The sequence below is a fragment of the Pygoscelis adeliae genome, unplaced genomic scaffold (assembly GCF_000699105.1).
Source record: "Pygoscelis adeliae isolate BGI_AS28 unplaced genomic scaffold, ASM69910v1 Scaffold79, whole genome shotgun sequence".
Taxonomy (NCBI): Eukaryota; Metazoa; Chordata; class Aves; order Sphenisciformes; family Spheniscidae; genus Pygoscelis; species Pygoscelis adeliae.
Genome location: NW_008825532.1, coordinates 5,042,000 through 5,061,145, shown reverse-complemented (window position 1 = coordinate 5,061,145; position 19,146 = coordinate 5,042,000). Strand labels below are relative to the sequence as shown.

General features: G+C 39.8%; 1 protein-coding gene across 3 annotated transcripts in view; it reads left to right on the top strand.

The window, feature by feature from the left end:
• MAP7D3 (MAP7 domain containing 3) overlaps window positions 1-19,146 on the top strand; it is a 33,850-nt gene that overhangs the window by 10,957 nt on the left and 3,747 nt on the right. For all 3 annotated transcript variants that reach the window (XM_009331712.1, XM_009331711.1, XM_009331714.1), the window contains exons 6-18: window positions 624-725; window positions 3,171-3,269; window positions 3,677-3,775; window positions 4,870-4,995; window positions 7,095-7,240; window positions 7,615-7,745; window positions 8,331-8,575; window positions 13,026-13,161; window positions 14,307-14,487; window positions 15,645-15,749; window positions 16,018-16,071; window positions 16,885-16,978; window positions 18,465-18,663. In XM_009331712.1, the coding sequence (XP_009329987.1) occupies window positions 624-725; window positions 3,171-3,269; window positions 3,677-3,775; window positions 4,870-4,995; window positions 7,095-7,240; window positions 7,615-7,745; window positions 8,331-8,575; window positions 13,026-13,161; window positions 14,307-14,487; window positions 15,645-15,749; window positions 16,018-16,071; window positions 16,885-16,978; window positions 18,465-18,663 (1,717 nt within the window). The remainder of the gene's footprint in view (window positions 1-623; window positions 726-3,170; window positions 3,270-3,676; window positions 3,776-4,869; window positions 4,996-7,094; window positions 7,241-7,614; window positions 7,746-8,330; window positions 8,576-13,025; window positions 13,162-14,306; window positions 14,488-15,644; window positions 15,750-16,017; window positions 16,072-16,884; window positions 16,979-18,464; window positions 18,664-19,146) is intronic.

Genomic DNA, 19,146 nt, shown 5'->3' with positions numbered 1-19,146 from the left:
AAAAAAATAATTAATGCCTCTTGTGGCAATTTTTTGTCAGAAGAGTTGCAAAATTGATAGGAAACATGAACTTAAGGACTAGCTTTTTGAAAAAAATTGGAAATTTCTAAAATAGAGCAACCCTTGGGAAGTTATCGGAAATAGGAGTGCTTTCTCGCCTTTCCTCAGGACTTGCTTTTATCCCTCCAAAAGCATTTGTTTTGTTTTGGTTTCGTTAACTAGTGATTGAAAAACTGTTTGACATACCTATGTGAAGAAATTATTGTTACTCAGGTTTTGTTGTTACTTTCTCTGTCTCGCCAGTCTGTTAACAACACACAACCTCAGTAGCTTTTGTCTTTACATGTTAGGGGCACAGGGTTTCAAATCACCTGTTTGCATACATACACCTAAAATCTCGGCATCACTCCACTAAGCTAAATGCCTTTTCTGTGCACGTTACAACTGGTGCTAATTGTATTGAGTCTGTTCAAAGGGGAAAATATAATATCTCTGATTCTCATTAAGCAAAACTGGAAATAGCTTTCAGGATGTAATACTTCCAAAGTTAGCTCACAGCAATGTGTGAAAGGTTCTTCCTCAGGTATGAAGATGAATTCTAAAGTAAGCGCTTCTTTACACAGCCAGCAAGCGGTCCACCTCCACAGCAAACCTCAAACAGACAGAAGCTGCCATGAATAAACGGTTATCATCGTCTGCAGCACTTTTAAACGCTTCTGATCGAAGTAAGTGTCTGCTGATAGCAGGTGTACTGCTTAACTGTTATTTGGGGAGGAGACAGGAGGTGGAATGATACTCCTTTTCCTCCCTTGCTCTGTAACTCTCTTCATATTTTGATCTCAAATGCATTTCATGCAATTTGTTAATCCAGCTTGACTGTTCAGGGCTTTGACCCAGTTGATGTGATCTCTGTTAGAGGAGAAGAGTAACGGTAAAGATTGCTGTTTTTTATTTTTTATTTCTGTAATTGTTTTACTGAAGTCAAATCTTGATGAATGATTGATTCACAGATCATTTCACATCATCTTTAGGGGTTTGCATGCCTTAAATCACACCCTAAAATTTCAGCAAAATAGAAATAGTACAAAAATAAAGTTTGCCTTGTTCTGTTAGACAGCTTCAGTCATTTGATTGCCTGTGGGGAGGAAAAAATCAACTTAGTTTTGACATCTTTCTGTTGTGCCAGTCCTGTACTCCATAAACACACACTTTCTTTTTAATATTAGAATTCTGCTTTAATGAAATAGAGAAGGATGCATGAAAAACTGACACCTGTGGGAGGAGATTGTTTTGTTTTGACCTGGAGTTCTAGCATGATTACAGCCATAGCGTGCGGCTCTGACAGCATTTCCTAGCCCAATAAATTAGTGTAATCTTGATACTGATACTCAAATTGTGCATTTCTTAAACTGTTAGTGCACACCACTGCTCGCAGTCATTCTGGGTTACTTACTGTGCCAATGACTATCAAGGAATAGAAATGGCCTGGAAGCCAACTATTTATTTAATTTTATTTTTTTAAGGCTTTCTGAGAGTGTTTGCACTCTAGAGATCATCTATCAATTTCTGTGGCTTCCAGTCTCATTTTGAATTGCAGCTTTGGGGTGGATGAAGCTCCTGACTGCAGCATGTCATGTGTAAAATGTGCACCACCCAACTAGTCTTAACAGGGACGCAGAGAATGGGATAGATCTCTGGTTTTCCCACTCTCTGGTAAACCTCTATGTGCGAGTCCTCTCTCTGCCTCCTCCCCGCCGTCCTGTCCAGATACATGTAAGCTACTCAGAGAGAGGAAATGTGAAACAGACCTTATAGAATGTTAGTTCAAGGTCATTCTGTAAACCATGGCAATCTGCGGTCTCCAAATAGAAAAAAAAAAAAAGACAAAACACAAGGAATTGTCCTAATCTACTTGTTAATAAAAATAAAAATTATTTGCACGAGCACATACCAGCTTGTTTTAGCCTGCGATTTCCTTGTGGGGAATCTTCCCAGTGTCTCATAGGAGCCTGCCTGTATGCCAAATGTTGTATATTTTTCCCAAAATGACAAAAAGCATTAATAAGCTAAGAGCCGTTTAATATGAAAACAAGTTAAACTAGGTCTATGCTGCAGTGTTCTGTCAATCTACAACCTTTGATCAAATGAGCTGTGGTAGAAGAATCCCTAACATGGACACAGCTAACAGTGATTTTGCTGGTTCATGTTGGAAGGTGATGCAGCAGAAAAACTTGTACTCATACATTGTATGCCTGGTAGGGGAATCAGTGAATATATCTATACTGGCATAGCTGCAGGGGCTCTGAGTCACTGGAGGCTGCTTGTGATTTGAAGTGATATTTATATATAATGTGTCTGCAGGGTTCAGCTCTGGGTATGAGTCAGAAACAGGGCTGTAAAGTACAAATTAAGCCACTAACAAAGGAAGTCACTAATTTCAACTAATTGGGATTGCTTTCAAACTTATTGTCATACCTTGAAATCCTTTGTGAATCATTGTTCTCTTTGGAGGAAAAATTCTCAGGTGGCCTGAAATACAAGAAATTTGAACTGGACTCCAACGATATAGAGGTCAACTAACTGACTGGTTTAGATCACCACAGCAAGTTAGAGCCATTCTATGCTCTTGATCTGGCACTTAAGAAGAAATGGCTGTTTGGTAAACGATGGCTAAATTCAAAGGACAGAAAATACAGTCGCAGAATTAACCAGTTTGCTTCTGCTGTGTGTGTGTGCCTGGGAAGGTGGGGGAGCAGAGTGCGGAATTGAGAGGAAGATGCTTGTCCCTGGATCAGTGGAGTATTTAATCAGCTGTGTTCTTTGTTAATTTTGAGCCAAGCACTTTGTTTCTTGCTCTTAACTCATACAGAATGTGAGCAATGGCCTTTTCCAATTATTTATTTAAAAAGGCGTACAAGGGTGGCCTTGGTAGGTCAAACAAAGAGGTATGTTGAGACTGGCATCCTGCTGCTATGATCAGTAACATACAGGAATATAAGAAATCATACTTTATATAGAGTAATTCTTCCCTGATCCAGTTTTCCTGGTTCTGAAGGATTTATACTATAAAGTGACTTAATTACTCTTCTGTATCTTAGGGAAGTGGGGCAGGTGTTGGAGGGGACTTTTAGGCTTTTCAACAAAATTAATCCATGCGCTTTCACTTCCAGGTACCACAAAGAGAAGTGCCTCATTAAACAGACTGAATAACAAAGTTCCTCTACATTCTCAGCAGTCAGCACTCAAAGGTTCACAGGTGGAACAGAAAGGTGCTAGAAACCAGTTTGTTTTGAGAATTGGGAGGCAGCAAATGGGATATTTAAAGTTGACTTTAAACCATGTCCCAGTTTCATTATAAATGTTTTTACTCAGGCTTTCACTGCTGTGCATGTAGTCTATGCACTGTGGCATAAATACCATTATGCACGTTGCAGTGCCAGATATTGGGTAACCGTGTCTATAAACCAGCCTTATTCCTCTTGGAATAAGTGGAAGGGTGGGGGGGAGAGTAGACAAATGGTAGCCAAACCATTTAGCTCATGATAAAATAGTGCTTCGTAATGATAGATTGGTGGTTTTAGCTGATTGGCAAAAGCAAAGCATGGGAATGGCAATTTAGAAAATTATATATATAAATACCTTGTTAAAAATAATCTTCCTTACGCTTGGTCTCTAGGAGGAACAGAAAAGAAGAGGAGCACATCTTTGAATAGAATGAGTAGTAAACCCCAATCCTCTCCAGAACTAGAAAAAGTGAAAAAGGAAGAAAAAACAGGTGGTTGTTTCATAAAGCTGAATATTTCTTTTTAAAGCCATTTATAGTAAAGTTTGGATAGGCTTACTTTCACTAGTTTCTTTGGTTCTTAAATTTTTAGGACTTTTTAATGGCTTTTCTAGTTATCCAGTGGTAAAGATAAAATTGTAAATGGTAAAGGTTAAATTTCTCCCTTTGGACAAAAAGGAAATCCTGTAAGAAGGACTTTGATTTTGTTAAATGGCACTGTAAGCAGATAACAAAATGTCTCTCTGCTTAACAGAGACATATTTGAAAGCTGGTAGGTTTAAATGTAAGACACAGTAAAAATGTCACTGATACGTTCACTTCTTAGTTAAACCTTACCTTTGCTTTTTAAGCTCTCTTTCATTATTCAGTTTAAAAGCAACTTCTCTGTTCCTGCTGCTGGCCTAAACTTTGTGCATGCAAATGAAGGAAGAAACCTGTTCTCACTTCAGTCTCTTTTGGTCTGTGTATTTTCCCCACTAGGTTACAAATAACCTCTTTTCTAGGAACTCTTCCTAAAGCTGAAGACTAGCAACTTTTCTAACATGTTTTTCCCTTTGAGTTAACAATTCTGAAACTTTCCTTTTTAAGCAGCTATTGCCAACAGTGGAAATCATATTCTGCTTCAGAATCTTTCCTGTATGGGAGGATGGTGGGTGCTGTCCATGTGAATTTGTGTGTGCAAATGATGCCTGACGATAACCGTTCACTTTGACTTGCAAGTCTTCTGTTTATTCAGAACAGCTTTTCCTGCGATCTAGAGAATACAGCTCTGAAGAGCTGGGTCAAAAACTTTTCATACTTTGACCGACTTCAGCATTCATCTCTGTTGTACGCATGCCAGTCTTTGCACATCAAAATAATTAGTATTAAGCAAGCGGAGGACAAGAAGTACAACATAAGAGATTGCAGTGTTTAACCCTTCTGTGCTTTTAGTTTGGATTTCCCTCTCCATGACTTCGGTATTTTTCTTCCAAAACTGTTATGATTTGCAACAATGCTTACAGTCTTCCTTTGCTTTGTACTGCTTGTCTTTTTCATAATATGATTTCATGTTGGATCCTTTTTGATTTGTTCCCATCATCTAGCTCGTCGCTCCCAGCTCAGTCCTCTGGACAGTAGCGTAATCAGTCGCCTCCTCGCCCCCACACAGGCCTCATTAGCTAGGAGTAAAAGTGCTGCTACATTATCGGCTGATGGACAAGATCCCTCAGGTAACAGGAGGACAGCAAAGCCTGCAAGTTTTACGCAGTTGCTCTTCAAGCAAGAACTTACATGATAGTCACTAACTGTGCTACACGTCAGTATGAATCAGACAGTTAATATATGGTTATGTATAATATTACTTATCCAGTATTTTCTTTGGTCAGTAATAACCAATTCATATGCTACGTTGCATGTTTACTTTACAAAACCATAGAATAATACTGGCTTTTAAACTCCAGTGCCAGTTCACTTGCTCTGCAGAGAACCAGATGTTGGTGTTCGTTTTGGGTTTTGTTTGTGTTTTTTTTTTTAACTGACAGAGATCTGCATTTGGGTGTACCCTCAAATGAAGCTGAGACATACTGTCAGAGAACAGTGCTAGGAAATGAAAGGGAAAAAACCCAAACAAACATATAATTTCAAAGGAAGCTGAAAGGAATAAGTACAAAGCCTAAATTTCTTTAGGGGGAGAAACTCTTGTAGGAACATGACAAAGGGGTTGTCTTAACCTAAGTACAGGGAGCCCTGAGCTAGCTTCAGTCAGGCTGATTGTAGAAGTAGAGGCGTACTAGAAGGAGGAGATACTGTAGAGAAACCCTGCCTGGCTCAAGCAATTTTATATTGGTCCAGACTGAGCTGATAAGCCTGCACTGTGGCTCAACTTAGTACTTGAGCAGGAATCTCTGCATCGTGGGCAAGCCCTAGCTGCATCCCACATGTCTTACAATTGTTATTGGTTGTAATAATGCCCCAGTAAATGCATATCTGGAACCAATGTGGAGTCCTTTCTCCTCTCTTACCTTACAACTTGCGTTCCCAGTTTTGCTTGTTTCCTCTTAAGTGTGTTATTCCATCTTTGTTTTTTATCTTATGCCACTTAACTTGGTCCTTGTTGGCAATGGTGACATTTCTACACTGCTCCCCTTGTGCAATAACCAGTTTCTACTTTTTTGGTTTGTAGTCAATGGTCGTATTTTTGCGCACCTATTTATGTTCCACTTTTATTTTACCATGCATATTTCAGTTCATGTCATGTGGGGAAATACCATCTTTTTCACTGTTAACTGACAGCATGTGACTTATTCACTATTGCTGAATTAAAAATAACTTTTACATTTTTATCAGTTTACTTAGCAGTACTTTCTTCATTTCAGTACAAACATACCTGTGCTTTAGCACAAACTATGCACAAACAGAATGCAGTTCTTCTTGCACAAATGCTGTAAATATAAAAATAAAATGTATTTTCCATAAAGTTACAAAATTAAGTGCTGGCATCTGTCACAATTTATTCAGACTATAGAAAAGTTCGACATCTAGTTTCAGAAGTAGGCTTTTACATCCATGTATGCTTATCCATCTGTGATTATGTTAGTGAAAAAAGTAATTAGAAGATACAACTTCTTTCAGTATCTTACGTGTGAAGAGATTGACACTTCAGGTAGGAAAGGTATTTTAGTTTAATAATTGACCTTTTTCTCTTGATAGGTTTCTTTTACACCACCTATTTTGATTTGTTAATGTGGATAAAGGGCACACATATATAGTAATAAAGGGGTCAGAGAGGGAAAGTAGAATAACAATGTTGCACAAATGCTTATTTCACAAGAAAAGTTTGTACAGTAATGCTCAGATTCCTAATGTAATGCTGCTTTATAAATACTCTTTGAAAAGAAGGAAGATTTCCTCCTTGAGTATGGGGAAAACATGCTTAAAATTTGAACCTGTCATGAAGAACTTGTAAAGAAAGGTGCTAAGCCATTAAAACTGAAGTATTCGTGATTAGATGCAGCTTGACTAAAATTAAAGTAACACTGGTGTATTGCAAATTTAGACATCGTTTGGAAAAGCATTTTATTTTTATCTACTCCAGACTGCTGCTTTCAGAATGGTTTTATTCTTGGTGCTGTTGCTTCCAAAGTACTAATCGTGTGGTGGTGGTGTCTGTGTGCGTGACCCATTGCAGTGTGCACTGCCTGTGGCGTTTCTCTGTACGGTTTCTAACACACACAATCTTTCTTTCTCTCTTTCTCCCTCTTCCTTTTCTCCTGTTCTTATGCTGTGCACTTGGTTCTCGTTTTGTCTTGTCAAATTCCTAACTTTATAGAATCTCACCTCTGTCCTCGTTCAGCTTCAGCCAGTTCCATCAATTCCCCAGTCCCAACTCCTAAAGTGCCCGTGCGCAGTCGTAGCATCGACAGATTGAAGTCCTCTGTATCTTCATCTGATGCAAGTTCACCAGATTCAACCCAGGTTTGTTGAAAATCTACGGGAATTAGGTTTGTATTAATCAGGGGGTTTGGAACAGCTCAGGATGGGATCCTGTTTCAACAGTTTGCTTGTTTATTAAAATGTTCAATAGCATTTGCTTAAAAAACTCAGTATTGGAATCAAATTGGGATTTTATGGTCCTTGATCTCTCTGGTATCTTAAAGGCATATTGTTTGGTGCTTATGGTTCCCAAAGTTTAATTTAGGTAACATATTGACTGGGTCTGTGTTTTGGAACACAAAGGAAATGTAAAGTACATCTTGTTGAGAAGCTGTACGTTTGTTGGGATAGCAGCTCCTCTGTCTGTGATGTATTCTAGAGAGTGAGCATTATTTTGTTTTTATGTATCTTCTTAGAAATCGGAGACAGAAAAACCATCCCCAGGTTCTGGTTTAAGACGCCCTCCCTCGCCATCTGTGTCTGCTCGTAGAAGATCCCCCTCTCCTGCTAATTTGGTGAAGCGTCCTCCATCACCTTCTACAGTTAGGTATGTGTCCAGGTTAAATATCTTTTTTTTAATTCAGAACAAAATGAAGGATGCTTCCTATCTCAAGACAGCTGTTCTGTTAGAATTTGGATGACCTACGTTATGCCATGTTTATACACATAAGGACTTAATTTTTGGTCCAATTTCTCTTTTCCACAGTAGGGGTGCAGATCTTACCTGAACCTTTGTCTCTTTTGTGCAGACAAAGTACACACAGGTTTTCTGTACAGTCTGTGCACTAAAACCAACAGGAAGCATGCGAGCTTCTGAATAAGCTGATCTGCCTGTATTAGTGTAGGAAGTTTCTTGGATTGGAATCACAGGGTTCATCCTTGATATGGAGTAAATGGAGGTCTGGGCTAGCAGACCTCTTTTGATGTTAGTCCACAAGTACTGAGTCCAGGTGCCCAGGGTATTTTGGAATCCTGTATTTGAGTTTTATGAGGAAGGCACCGGCAGTTTGTGGGGGGATTTATTTTTAAAAGTGAGGTGCGTAATGTAAACTAACCAAAGTAGACTGCTGTCCTTAGTTGCACGTTTGAGGATTTCAGCGTTAGCCCTGAAAAATATTCTTCATTTCAACAGACAAAAGACTCGCCCACCTTCGCCTAGCGTGTCAAAACAAAGGCCGCCATCTCCTACTCCAGTCTCTAAACCGGCACCCATCCAACGTCCACCTCTCACGCCAGGTGTTATAAACATTACCAAAAAGAAAACTGAAGCAGAGAGCAAACCAAAGGATAAGAGCACAGAAGGAACAGGACAAGAGCAAGGTGCTTCACCAGCCTTGGACAGGGATGCGGTAGCAGCTAGCACAAAGACCAAAGAAGGTGAGTGTTTCTCAGTGGCTGATGCACTCTTATTCAAGACATTGCCAGTGTGTGCTAGGACTGGTGAACTAATTCATTCATGAGGCAGACCACTGGAGGGTAGGATGCTTTAAGGCAGAAGCTGTTCATTGCTGATTATTTATACAATAACTTTGTGGTATGACTTTTGGGTGTGGATTTTAGTGCAGTAGTCGGTTTATATGACTTGGAGATTTAAGTCAGGAGCTTTCAATACTACTGCTTGTACTATAATTTTAAGAAAAGCAGAAAATCTGTTTGCCTTTTGGACTTCAGCCACACTAGCTGAGGGATCTACTAGCTTAGGTTTGCGAAGTCAATAGTTAAACTATGCAAAGGTCTTTCAGTCCAGTTGGTTCTTGAAATTGCTTGTGTAGAGACATGCTTGGAGGAAGAAATCAGCTATTGGTGCATCACAGGCTGAGAGCCAGTTTTCACAAAGCTAGAAGGCTGCCTTGGTCTCAATTCCAGTGAATGTATAATCATTGCTGCTTCAGGAAAAAGTGGCCAGTTCACAGGTCACACTGAGAAATTATTGTGGTAGATTAAAGAGAGCCATATACTGGATAAGCAATTAGTCTCCTAGTCCTCTTCATCATGCCAAGTACGCAAAGCCTCTGTCCCTCTTACCGGAAGAACACCATCTGCCATCTCCAGAACAGAATCTGGGGGAGCCTTCTGATGAGGTCTGGCAGGCACTTCTCTGTGGAGAAGGACTTAGGGGAGACTTCAGAGGAAAAAGAGGGATCTCTGGAATTTAAGCTACAGCCAGTGGGCAGTACCGGGGGTGAAAATCCTTCAGACATAAGGTAAGAGGGAACATGTGCTTGCTGCATGTTACTGCATATATGGTTCCTGTTGTGCATTCCTCAGCTGCTGCAGTTGTCTGTTATTTCTGAGGCTCTTCCTGACACTGCTCAGTGTTGGATGTGAAATAGTGTTAGTCAGCTGAAGAACTCATTTATGGTACAGTTCTTTGGGCATATGTTCCTCTAGAAGGAAGCCTGGATGTCATAGTCAAATGTGGATGTTTGTATGAAGTTGCACATCCGTCTTCTGTGTCACGTCATTTATCTTTGCAGTCAGAATGTCCATCCCTCAATGTGCTACATTACTGTGATAAATGCCTCAGGAGGCATAATCAATTGTGATCAAGGTCATCGGTTGGTTGAAACCTCCGTAACAGTGTGTCCTATTTCTGCATCTTCCAGTTGTTCTGGAACAAGAACACCTGTCCTTGTTCCTTGGATGCCCCACCTGTCTCCTCTACACTGACTTCTAGAACTGTATTAACCCAGTTTGTCTGTTTCCGTTTTATTTTATTGGTAATCTTCAAGCTAGTCATCTTTGTAGTGATTCATACTGGGGCTGGGTAAAGCTCTCTTCCTTTGACACATAAAAGATAAGGAAACAGTGGGCATGTTCTTCAACGTAGAGATGATTTCATTTATCTCTTTAAATGTTTTGGTACAGTGCAATATTGCTAAGTGAGGCAAAATCTTTGTTCTTAAAAAGAAAAAGTTGCTTTCAATTTTTAAGGCAATTTTCATTTTACACATCTGTGTAGGCAGTTCACCCTGTGGGTTGGTGCAATACCATATTCCAGACAGCTTCTGAAGTCAGAGCGCACCAATGATTGGCATGTGGCAAATCAGTCTCTAGGTCTTGTAGGTTCAACCTAATTTCAGCTTTGTGCACTTGTATCTTCATACCATCTCTTCTCCTCCAAACTGAAGTTGATTGCCCGTTGCTGACAGACAGCAATCAAGTTTTTGTCTTGTTTTTTGTGTCTTCCTACTAAAATATACTGTTATGCAGTAAAACACTTTATTTTTCAGTGACTTGGAGCAGTTGTCGTTTCTGGCAGCAGCCTTTCACAGCTTCTCTGAGAGTTAAAAGGCTTGTTTCGACTTAAAGCATAAGTGCTCCTTCATGAGCTCTCACCTTATGCATGATGATAGGTAATAAACTGTCATGGAGCCTCACTTTTTTGTATCTGGGTAGTGAAGGCTTTGGAATATGATTCCTAGATTAACTGTGAATAAATGACTTGCCTTGAAATGAGTTGGAATCTTCCCTCTATCCAACTAATAGTACATTTTACAATTGTTCTGAGACATTTCTCTTGCCTGTTTCCCTCTTTCCCCTTCCATCACAAAAAGGTCCTTTGAGAAAAAGGCAGTTCTTACCAGGAATGACAGTGGGAGTACAAGGAAAATGGAGCTGAATATAAAATGCTGGAAGAATCTTCTTAAAGCATGTTAGCAATCATGTTGGGAAATCCCATGTCCTGCCCTGTGGAAACAGACTGTACAAGGGGTGCATGGAGATGAAAGCATGATTGCAAGTAACGATATGGAAAACATCAATAAAGCTTCGAAAGTGAAAACGCAGTGGGAAGGTCCCCCTTAGACTTGAGGTCTCCTACCCTTTCTTTTGTTTTTATGCCCCCTGTTCTTTACATATCTGCAGTGTTCTGAAACATTGTGACTAATTTTCTTCTGTCATTTTCAATACCGGATATTCATCATATTTCAAGCTATCATTACGTTATAACCCTATAACCTAAAAGCCTAAAACCTTTAGGCTTCTTGCTGAAGATTGAGTTGTCTTATTTAGGTTCAGTTTAGAGGGGGGGAAGTAGGTTAAACCTGACATTAAATGTCAACGAGTTTTGATACAACTGAGATTCCAGTAGTGTTAAAATAGGACTGCTGCATTGGTTGCTCTGCAAGTGCACAATAGAAGATGGCCTCTGCTATAAAAAGTGACTAGTCTAAACTGGCAAGACACTCAAGTGGTAGAGGAGAAGGAAGGCATTTTGATTTCTTCACGGCTGTATACTGACAACACTAAATGAAACCTCCCTCCTTTAAATAAAAAAGAAAGTTGCAGAATATAGGAAGAAAAGCACATGCGAGTCTTGAGTAGGCAGATCCTGCTAATCATTCTTATAACTGCAAAGGAGTGGTCTTTCCTGCTCAGGGAGAAGGAGGAGGACCCCTTTTGACCGAGTTCAAATTTGGAACTGTTGTGGCTGATTCTTGTTTGTACCAACATGACTGCATTTTTGCCCAAATCAGAAGTAATGTGTGTTCTGGGGAGGTGCTTCTTTTTCAGCATTGGATAAATCTAAATATTAGAAAACTTCTCTGTGACTGCACTCCACCAGTGCTGGAATGTTTTTCCTAGGACTGCAAGAACAATTTTTATGCACAACGCACTGCCATGATTCAGCTGCTGAGGGTTTACTCTGTGTAATTATGCCCTACAGCTGCAGGTAGTGATTACGTGTCCATGGGGCTTAAGCAGCTTTTCAGGTGTTAAAGTTCCTAATGATGGCATTGTGTTTTGAATGATTTGTCTTTAGGTCAGAAGCAAAGTAACTGATCAAACCCTGATGTCATTGTTCATTAAAATTACCTTGACTTGAAGGCTTTATAAATGTTAAGCAAACATATATGTGCTGATTTGTGAAATACTAAAAAGAAGAAAGGCAGGTCCTCAGCAGCATTATGATGCTTTTGCTCTACTGACACCAAGAGCCAATTCTCTGAATATTCAGATGATGAGTTCTTTAGTCATATTCAAACAGTAATATTTCTAGAGAGTGGGAATAACAGATAAAAATCAGAGTTCTCTCTATGTATATTGAGAGCAACTGGATGGCAAGGGTGGTTTTTTTCCTAATGTTAATTTATAATAGTATCTCTGATGTTCAAACAGCATAACACCAGGCAGGGCATGAAGAAACATGAACTGCAGGACTGTACAAATACCTACTAACCTGGTGGTTGGAGCTGTTTTGATCTCCATGTAAATTGGAAATTGATTTGTTGCTAAAATGTGTAGAAATACGGTATTACTGAAGTCATTAGCATGTGCCTTCAGGGCCAGATAAAATGGTGATTATTTGCACCCTAAGATACTCTATAAATATAAAGGCATGAATGTTAATGTTATGAAACAAGGAAATAAAAAAAAAAAATTTCCTCTTTAGGGTCGTGTGCATTCAGTTTTATTAGAAGGAAGTTAAGTGGATTTCCTAAAGCAGTATTTTTTTCAGTTTTCTTTTAAGTGTTTGTAAGTGTTACAGAATAAACATGTCTTTTCAGAAACATGTTTTTAAGTACTATGGTAATTGGAGAATATCTTTAACTGTATTGCCTGGAATGTGGCTGGATCAGTGTAGTTGAAATGAGTTGTTGTTATTTCAGTGTCAGTGAGATACTGTGGTTCTGCATCTCTTTAAGACTCCCCTTTGGCTCTTGTGGGCCTTTAGATACAGGGTATACTCGCTGAGTGATGAGCACTGATGGAAAAGAGTTGGGGTGGGTTGGCCAAAAGAAAAATCTCATCTCACAGTGATAATGTCTGTCTTAAAATTAAGTTACTAGGGCTTTTTAACAGCAGTTTCTGTTAACCTTTGCAGAATCAGGTAGCAAAACAGTAGCAGGGACCACCACAGCTGAAGAAGCTGCTAAAATCTTGGCAGAGAAACGACGTCTAGCACGGGAGCAAAGAGAGCGTGAAGACCAAGAAAGAATTCAGAGACAGGAAGAGGAAAGGTAACAATTCAGGAGAAGGAAGGGATGCTTTCTGTGGTGGGGTGTGGTTGGAACAGACATTCCAGCTCTATATGTTTCCTAAGCTTTAATTTAAGTTCCTGTAAATCTCAATGCAGTTCCTGAAGCAGAGACAGGCGCTAGCACCATTTGAGATGGGACAGGTTGGTGGGTGTATCATTAATCTATATGTCAGTATATATGTAATGCATAGTCCCTGTGCAAATCACTGCTTCTTTTTCCTTCCAGTCACCAGTGGTGCTTTTATTTCAAAACTAGAATGTGTTTTTTACACCACTTGTATTTGTTTTGTTTGTATTTGTCTTGAAACAGTCAACCTCTCTGTATTAAACTTTCCTTTGATGAACTCAAGCAGTGGTTTGATGGTACCTTAAATATCATGTTAGTGATCTGAAATCTGGATCAGAAATGTTGCAGCCAAGTAATTCAAAGTGATAAATCAGTGTGCATTTGGTTCACTGCATAGAAGTTGTTAAAAATAAATTACTAACTTTGTGCTGACTAACTTTATTCCAGATCAGGGGTCACCTGTCTGTGCTTCTGTGAACATGATGGAACATCAGCTTTTGTCTGTTTTCCACTCATGGGTATAAAGCTGTCATAAGCTTGCATATAGTCTGCTACAGATATTTTATCAGAAATATGTCATCAAATCTGTTGTGTACATCTGCATGATCTGGCAGTGTACGCCTGCAGTATATCTCTGGAATTCGGACTATAGAAGAAACAGTCTTTTAGAAAATCCAACTGAATTTATGTTTGACAGTGATTAAAAGCTTCATTCGTGTCATGGATGCAGGTGGTATTTATTAGATAGTTGTTGCTTAATCCAGTTCTCAATCAGACGTTCCATTATTGGAGCAACCTGCCTTGGCCTTGACTTAATCAGCAGAGAACATTTATGTACTCATAGACAGTTTCTTCCAAGTTACTCTGCTTTTTCCTTTGAAAAAGGAAATGCCACCTGGATGGTGGCATTTGTAAATCCACACCAGAAAGTATCTTTACGCAGTTATTTTGTGATTGGATAACTTAGAAATTCCTTGCTTTCCTGGTCTGTCTCACGTGCATGCACACTTTTAAAGAAATAAATATCTAGTCAGTAATCTGTATCTTGGAAACACTAGAATCAGAGAAGAAGAAATGGCAAAAAGAGCAACTGAGGAAAAAGCACGACGGGAGGAGGAGCTCCGCAAGCAGGAGGAAGAAAAGAGACTGGTTTATGAAGAACAACAAAGACAAGCTGAAGAGGAGAGGATTCGTCGAGAACAGGAAGAGCAGGAAAAACTTGCAGAGCTTCAGCACCAGGTCTGCTTATCTGTAGGCTCCAACTGTGTTCCTCATAGAAGCTGCTGACGTGTTTTCAAGGGGGTTGTCTTTGATTTTCTTTCACAGAACAGTTTTGACAAATCTCTGTCAGGAACGATCTAAAGCAGAGTTCATCCTGTCTGAGGTGGATTTGAGAATGCCTTGAAGTCCTTTCCTTGCCCTAGTCTGAGATTTATTTATTCTTTTCCAACATTTGATAAATTCAAGTGTGGGGCAGAAGCAGATACTTTGGAATTTTTTTTAGCCATCTGGGATGCTATTTTGCATATGTAAAATATTTGTACTGAGCCCACTTTACCAGCTTACCACTACGGACTATAAGGAGGAGGTCTGTCTGGAAAGTTATCTGGCTTGCTTTGATTCCTTTAAAAGAAAGATTGGTAGTGCTTCGAAGTCTGTTTTTCCGGTTGCTAAATAGTCTTCCACAGCTAGTATCTGTGTATCTTTACAAAGGCATCCTTCTAACTGAAGGAAGCTGTTTTGCAGAAAGTGGACTTTATTTAAATGAGATTAATTTTGAAAATTGAAGCAGTTTTACAATGAAATTCTTTGTGTTTAAAAAGCTGTATCTTATGGATAGCATTGACATGTCTGAATGTTTCTTTAAAAGCTTGTTTAAGTTTATAACAATTATTCAGAGTGTTAATTATGCTTCTATCTTCTTTCCAGTCATACTGGAAAAGATTTTTCCAGTGTAGAAGAGACAGAAGATGTTCAGCACCAAGTATCTTGGTAGTAATACCTGACTGCCAAGATTTTTAAGTTAACCTTGCCACATTTAGAATTTAATTGCTGTCTTGTTACTTTATAAATTTATCCTTCTTAGACAAATCTTCATCCTGAAATATAGTTTGAACCCTGAGTAGTAGCTCAACAACATTCAGAACATTTGCATAATCACAGTATAGCCATGCGCATCATTTTTCTTTTCAGATCAGTTTCTGAATGTCATAGTAATATATATTTCATGTCAGTAGCTGGGTAATTGGCATTTAGCTGCAATGTATGGTAATATTAAATAGTGATTGTCTGATGTTCCTGTCTGTGTTGAACCAGAATCTCTGTAACAGCTCTGCTTTTGACTCTTGGGAGTGAGTTGTGCACTGTGTGCTCTCTTCTTTTTGTTTTATTTTCAGAGAGAAGAAGCTGAAGCAAAAGCTCAAGAAGAGGCTGAAAGACAGCGGCTGGAAAGAGAGAGAATTATGCAGCAAAATATGCAGGAAAGGCTTGAAAGAAAAAAGGTATACTGTTTTGAAAGCAGAGAGATTTCTCAGCGTAAAATAGTGGTTGAGGTGTTAAACTGAACGGGCAAATGGTCTCAGATGCATTTAAACAGAAGTAGTGTGTTCTTTTAAAAAAGCCAGCTCTGGCTTGTGAGCTTTAAAAATGGTGAATAAAGTATTAAATTTATGAAATATTAAAATATATTATGATTGATGAAAATGTAAACTGGAATGCTGAAATATAAAGGTCTGTATGTCATTGCAAATATTTCCCCTGTTTTAACAGAGAATCGAAGAAATAATGAAAAGAACACGAAAATCAGATCAAAACGAATCCAAGGTACTTTTTTGTTTGGATCTGTATAATGACAGGATAGGCCCTTCCCAGAGAAGGCTTTGCCTTGTATCCTGTCTTCCTCTGTTATCCTTACACAAACTAGCTTCCATGTGAAGTGCAAAGTTCTGGTGCACCAGAATAATTTTCAGTAGCTTCCCATTGCACGCATTCTTCCGCTTTGCTTGTTCTGACAAAAAGTCTTTGATGCATTTTTGTTCAAGGCATATAGAAACAATGTGATCTGGCGTTACCACTTGCAGATTGGTTTAAAAAAAACACTGGTTAGTGATGAATGTTTTTTGGTTTTTTTTTTTAAACTGTATGCATTCTGCTGGGGCTATTTTTCCCCAGAAAACTTAAATTCCTGGCTTCATCTGTTTGCTTAAAGCAAATCTTGGATGCCTCTTGGATTGCTACAGTAAACTGGATGTATTTTTGTTAATGTAGTGACCTAAGGTTTGTGGTAAATTATGCATATTATATTGAGGAGTAGTTGTTGTTCTCTGAACATTCAAAGACCCAAGTCTTCACATAGCTGAAAATCAATAAATATTTAGCACACACCTTGGAGAAATGAGGGGAAAAGGAACTCGAGAATAATTCTTAGGTAGGAGGTGGAAGTGGGTCCCACAGGTTCCTTTACAGGCTCTGGCTCAGCAGAGCATGTGTTGTTGGGTGAGCTGACTGTCTAATGCCTTTGGACTAGTGTGGCCTTACTGCTGGGCGCAGAATAGTCCTGCATGAGAGCTGTGATTGAACAATTTGTGAAATGCTAGAGGGTAGTGAGTTATTCTAAGTAACACTCCGGCAATTCAGTTGCAGAATGAAGGGAAGTCTGTCTCTGAGGCTATGGAGGGAGAGGATATTGAAGAGGAGGAAGAGTTGGGTCTTGAGAAGACTGATCAACCAGGTAAGGAAACTTGATGAGTCAGGTCTAAGTGGCAGTCAGTGTCTCAGTGATGTTTAAACATTGTTAAAAAGGTCACTCACGTAACAGCAGTGATGGTCTGAGACACAAGTCCCAGAAATGCCAGGGAGGCTCTCTGCTTGAACAGAGTAGATCATTGCCAGTTCTGTACCACAAGAGACAGTCAAAATGATTAAATGCAAAAATTATTTGAGTGTGAAATGCAAGCAGCATGCTTTCATTTTACAAGTGTACTTTTAAAGAGGGAAAACAAATTTCATGTTGTTATAGGCAGCTTGTCTATAGAGAAATGAATCTATTGAAGCCAAGTGCCTCGAGTTTTGGCTAGGAAAGGTCATTTTAGCACTTGTATTTTATTCATTTAGAATAGCAATTCAGTTACTGAAGCTCTTTTTCTTTTTCTTTTTTTTTTTATCATAGAATAGTTTGGGTTGGAAGGGACCTCTAAAGGTCATCTAGTCCACCCCCCCTGCCATGGGCAGGGACATCTTCAACTAGATCAGGTTGCTCAGAGCCCCGTCCAACCTGACCTTGAATGTTTCCAGGGATGGCGATTCCACCACCTCTCTGGGCAACCTGTGCCAGTGCTTCACCACCCTCAGCGTAAAAACTGTCATACATTAAAGCAACTAGTTAAAAATCCTACCCCAGCACCGCACAAGTGGTGCTGCATGCCCTGTGCTCTGGTTGGTGACAGAAGTCATGCAACGCCCTGACAGACCAAAGCCCAGTTTTGTCTCAGGAATTCTTAGGATCCCCAAGCACACAGGCACTGGAAATGATCCTCATGGCCATCATTTGATGGCCATGCTCTGGTGACATGGAGCATGACCATGGTTCAGCTCTCCGTGGGCAAAGGAGAGCGGATTTGAGCTTGCGTACGTTCTGCAAAAAGGGGTTCATGTGGTTGCAGACTGTTCCCAGCTTCACTGTAGTGCTGTTGGGAAAGATTTTAAATGTTGGCTGACCTGGCCCATGGTTGCACTTAAAATGTGATAATTGGTGTGAGTTTATAATTAGTTTATTACAATTATCTCATTTAAGTTATGTTTGCGAGAGGAATTTCCAATCTTGGCCTGTATTTTCAGGTGCTATTAATTTTGAAAAATGATTAATCATTTGAATTAAGATTTCTGGACCTTGCACTTGGCCTTGTTGAACCTCATGAGGTTCACACGGGCCCACTTCTCGAGCTTGTCCAGGTCCCTCTGGATGGCATCCCGTCCTTCTGGTGTGTCGACCACACCACTCAGCTTGGTGTCATCTGCACACTTGCTGAGGGTGCACTCAATTCGTCTATGTCATTGATGAAGATATTAAACAGTACTGGTCCCAATACAGACCCCTGCGGGACGCCACTCGTCACCAATGTCCATCTGGACATTGAGCCATTGACCACTACCCTCTGGATGCGACCATCTAACCATTTTTCCTTTCTTTCTTTCCCCTCCCCCCCCCCCCCTTTCAGGAAAGCTAAATGGCATTGACGTGGCCCAGGAAGTCAAGGGGGAGGCAGAGGGTTGTTTAGAGACTGCGCATAGTTTGATCTCTACAGAATCTGAGGAACAAGATGTGTCAGAGTTGAAGGCCAGTGAAGTGTTTATGAATGGAGACGATTTGAAAAGCGATGAGGGGTCTCTACTTGTTACTGAATTAAAGGATTGCAGGTGAGTCTGTGTAGGTGGCTGCTTTGCTGTTAGAGCAGTTATCCGTCACACTAGAAATCTCTCTCTGTGTTTAAATTAAGTTTAGTGCTGTATGTAGCGTTGTCTCAAATTTTGCACCCCGCTAGCTTTGTGGTATTTCTCTGGCTTGCTGCAGGCATGTGGTGTGTGCATGCTGTCAGTTCACTGCTTCACGCAGAGACAGTTAGTTCAGGATAATTGTTTGTTTAGATGGCACCATGTTAACAGTACTGGGTTTGCTAAGAAGTGAGACACATAGCCAGCAACGTCGCAGTGTTACTCATAAAGAATGGCATTGGCTTGAAATCTTTTCCCTTGAAATGGCTAGCAGTTCTTTTCATTAACAAAACATTAAACAGGAGAGAGGGGGACAACACTGAAAAGGAAAAATAACCTACAGAAAGCTCTAGAACAGTTTCAGTTGTGCTGAAACACCAGATACAACACAAAAGCCTCCCTTAATGG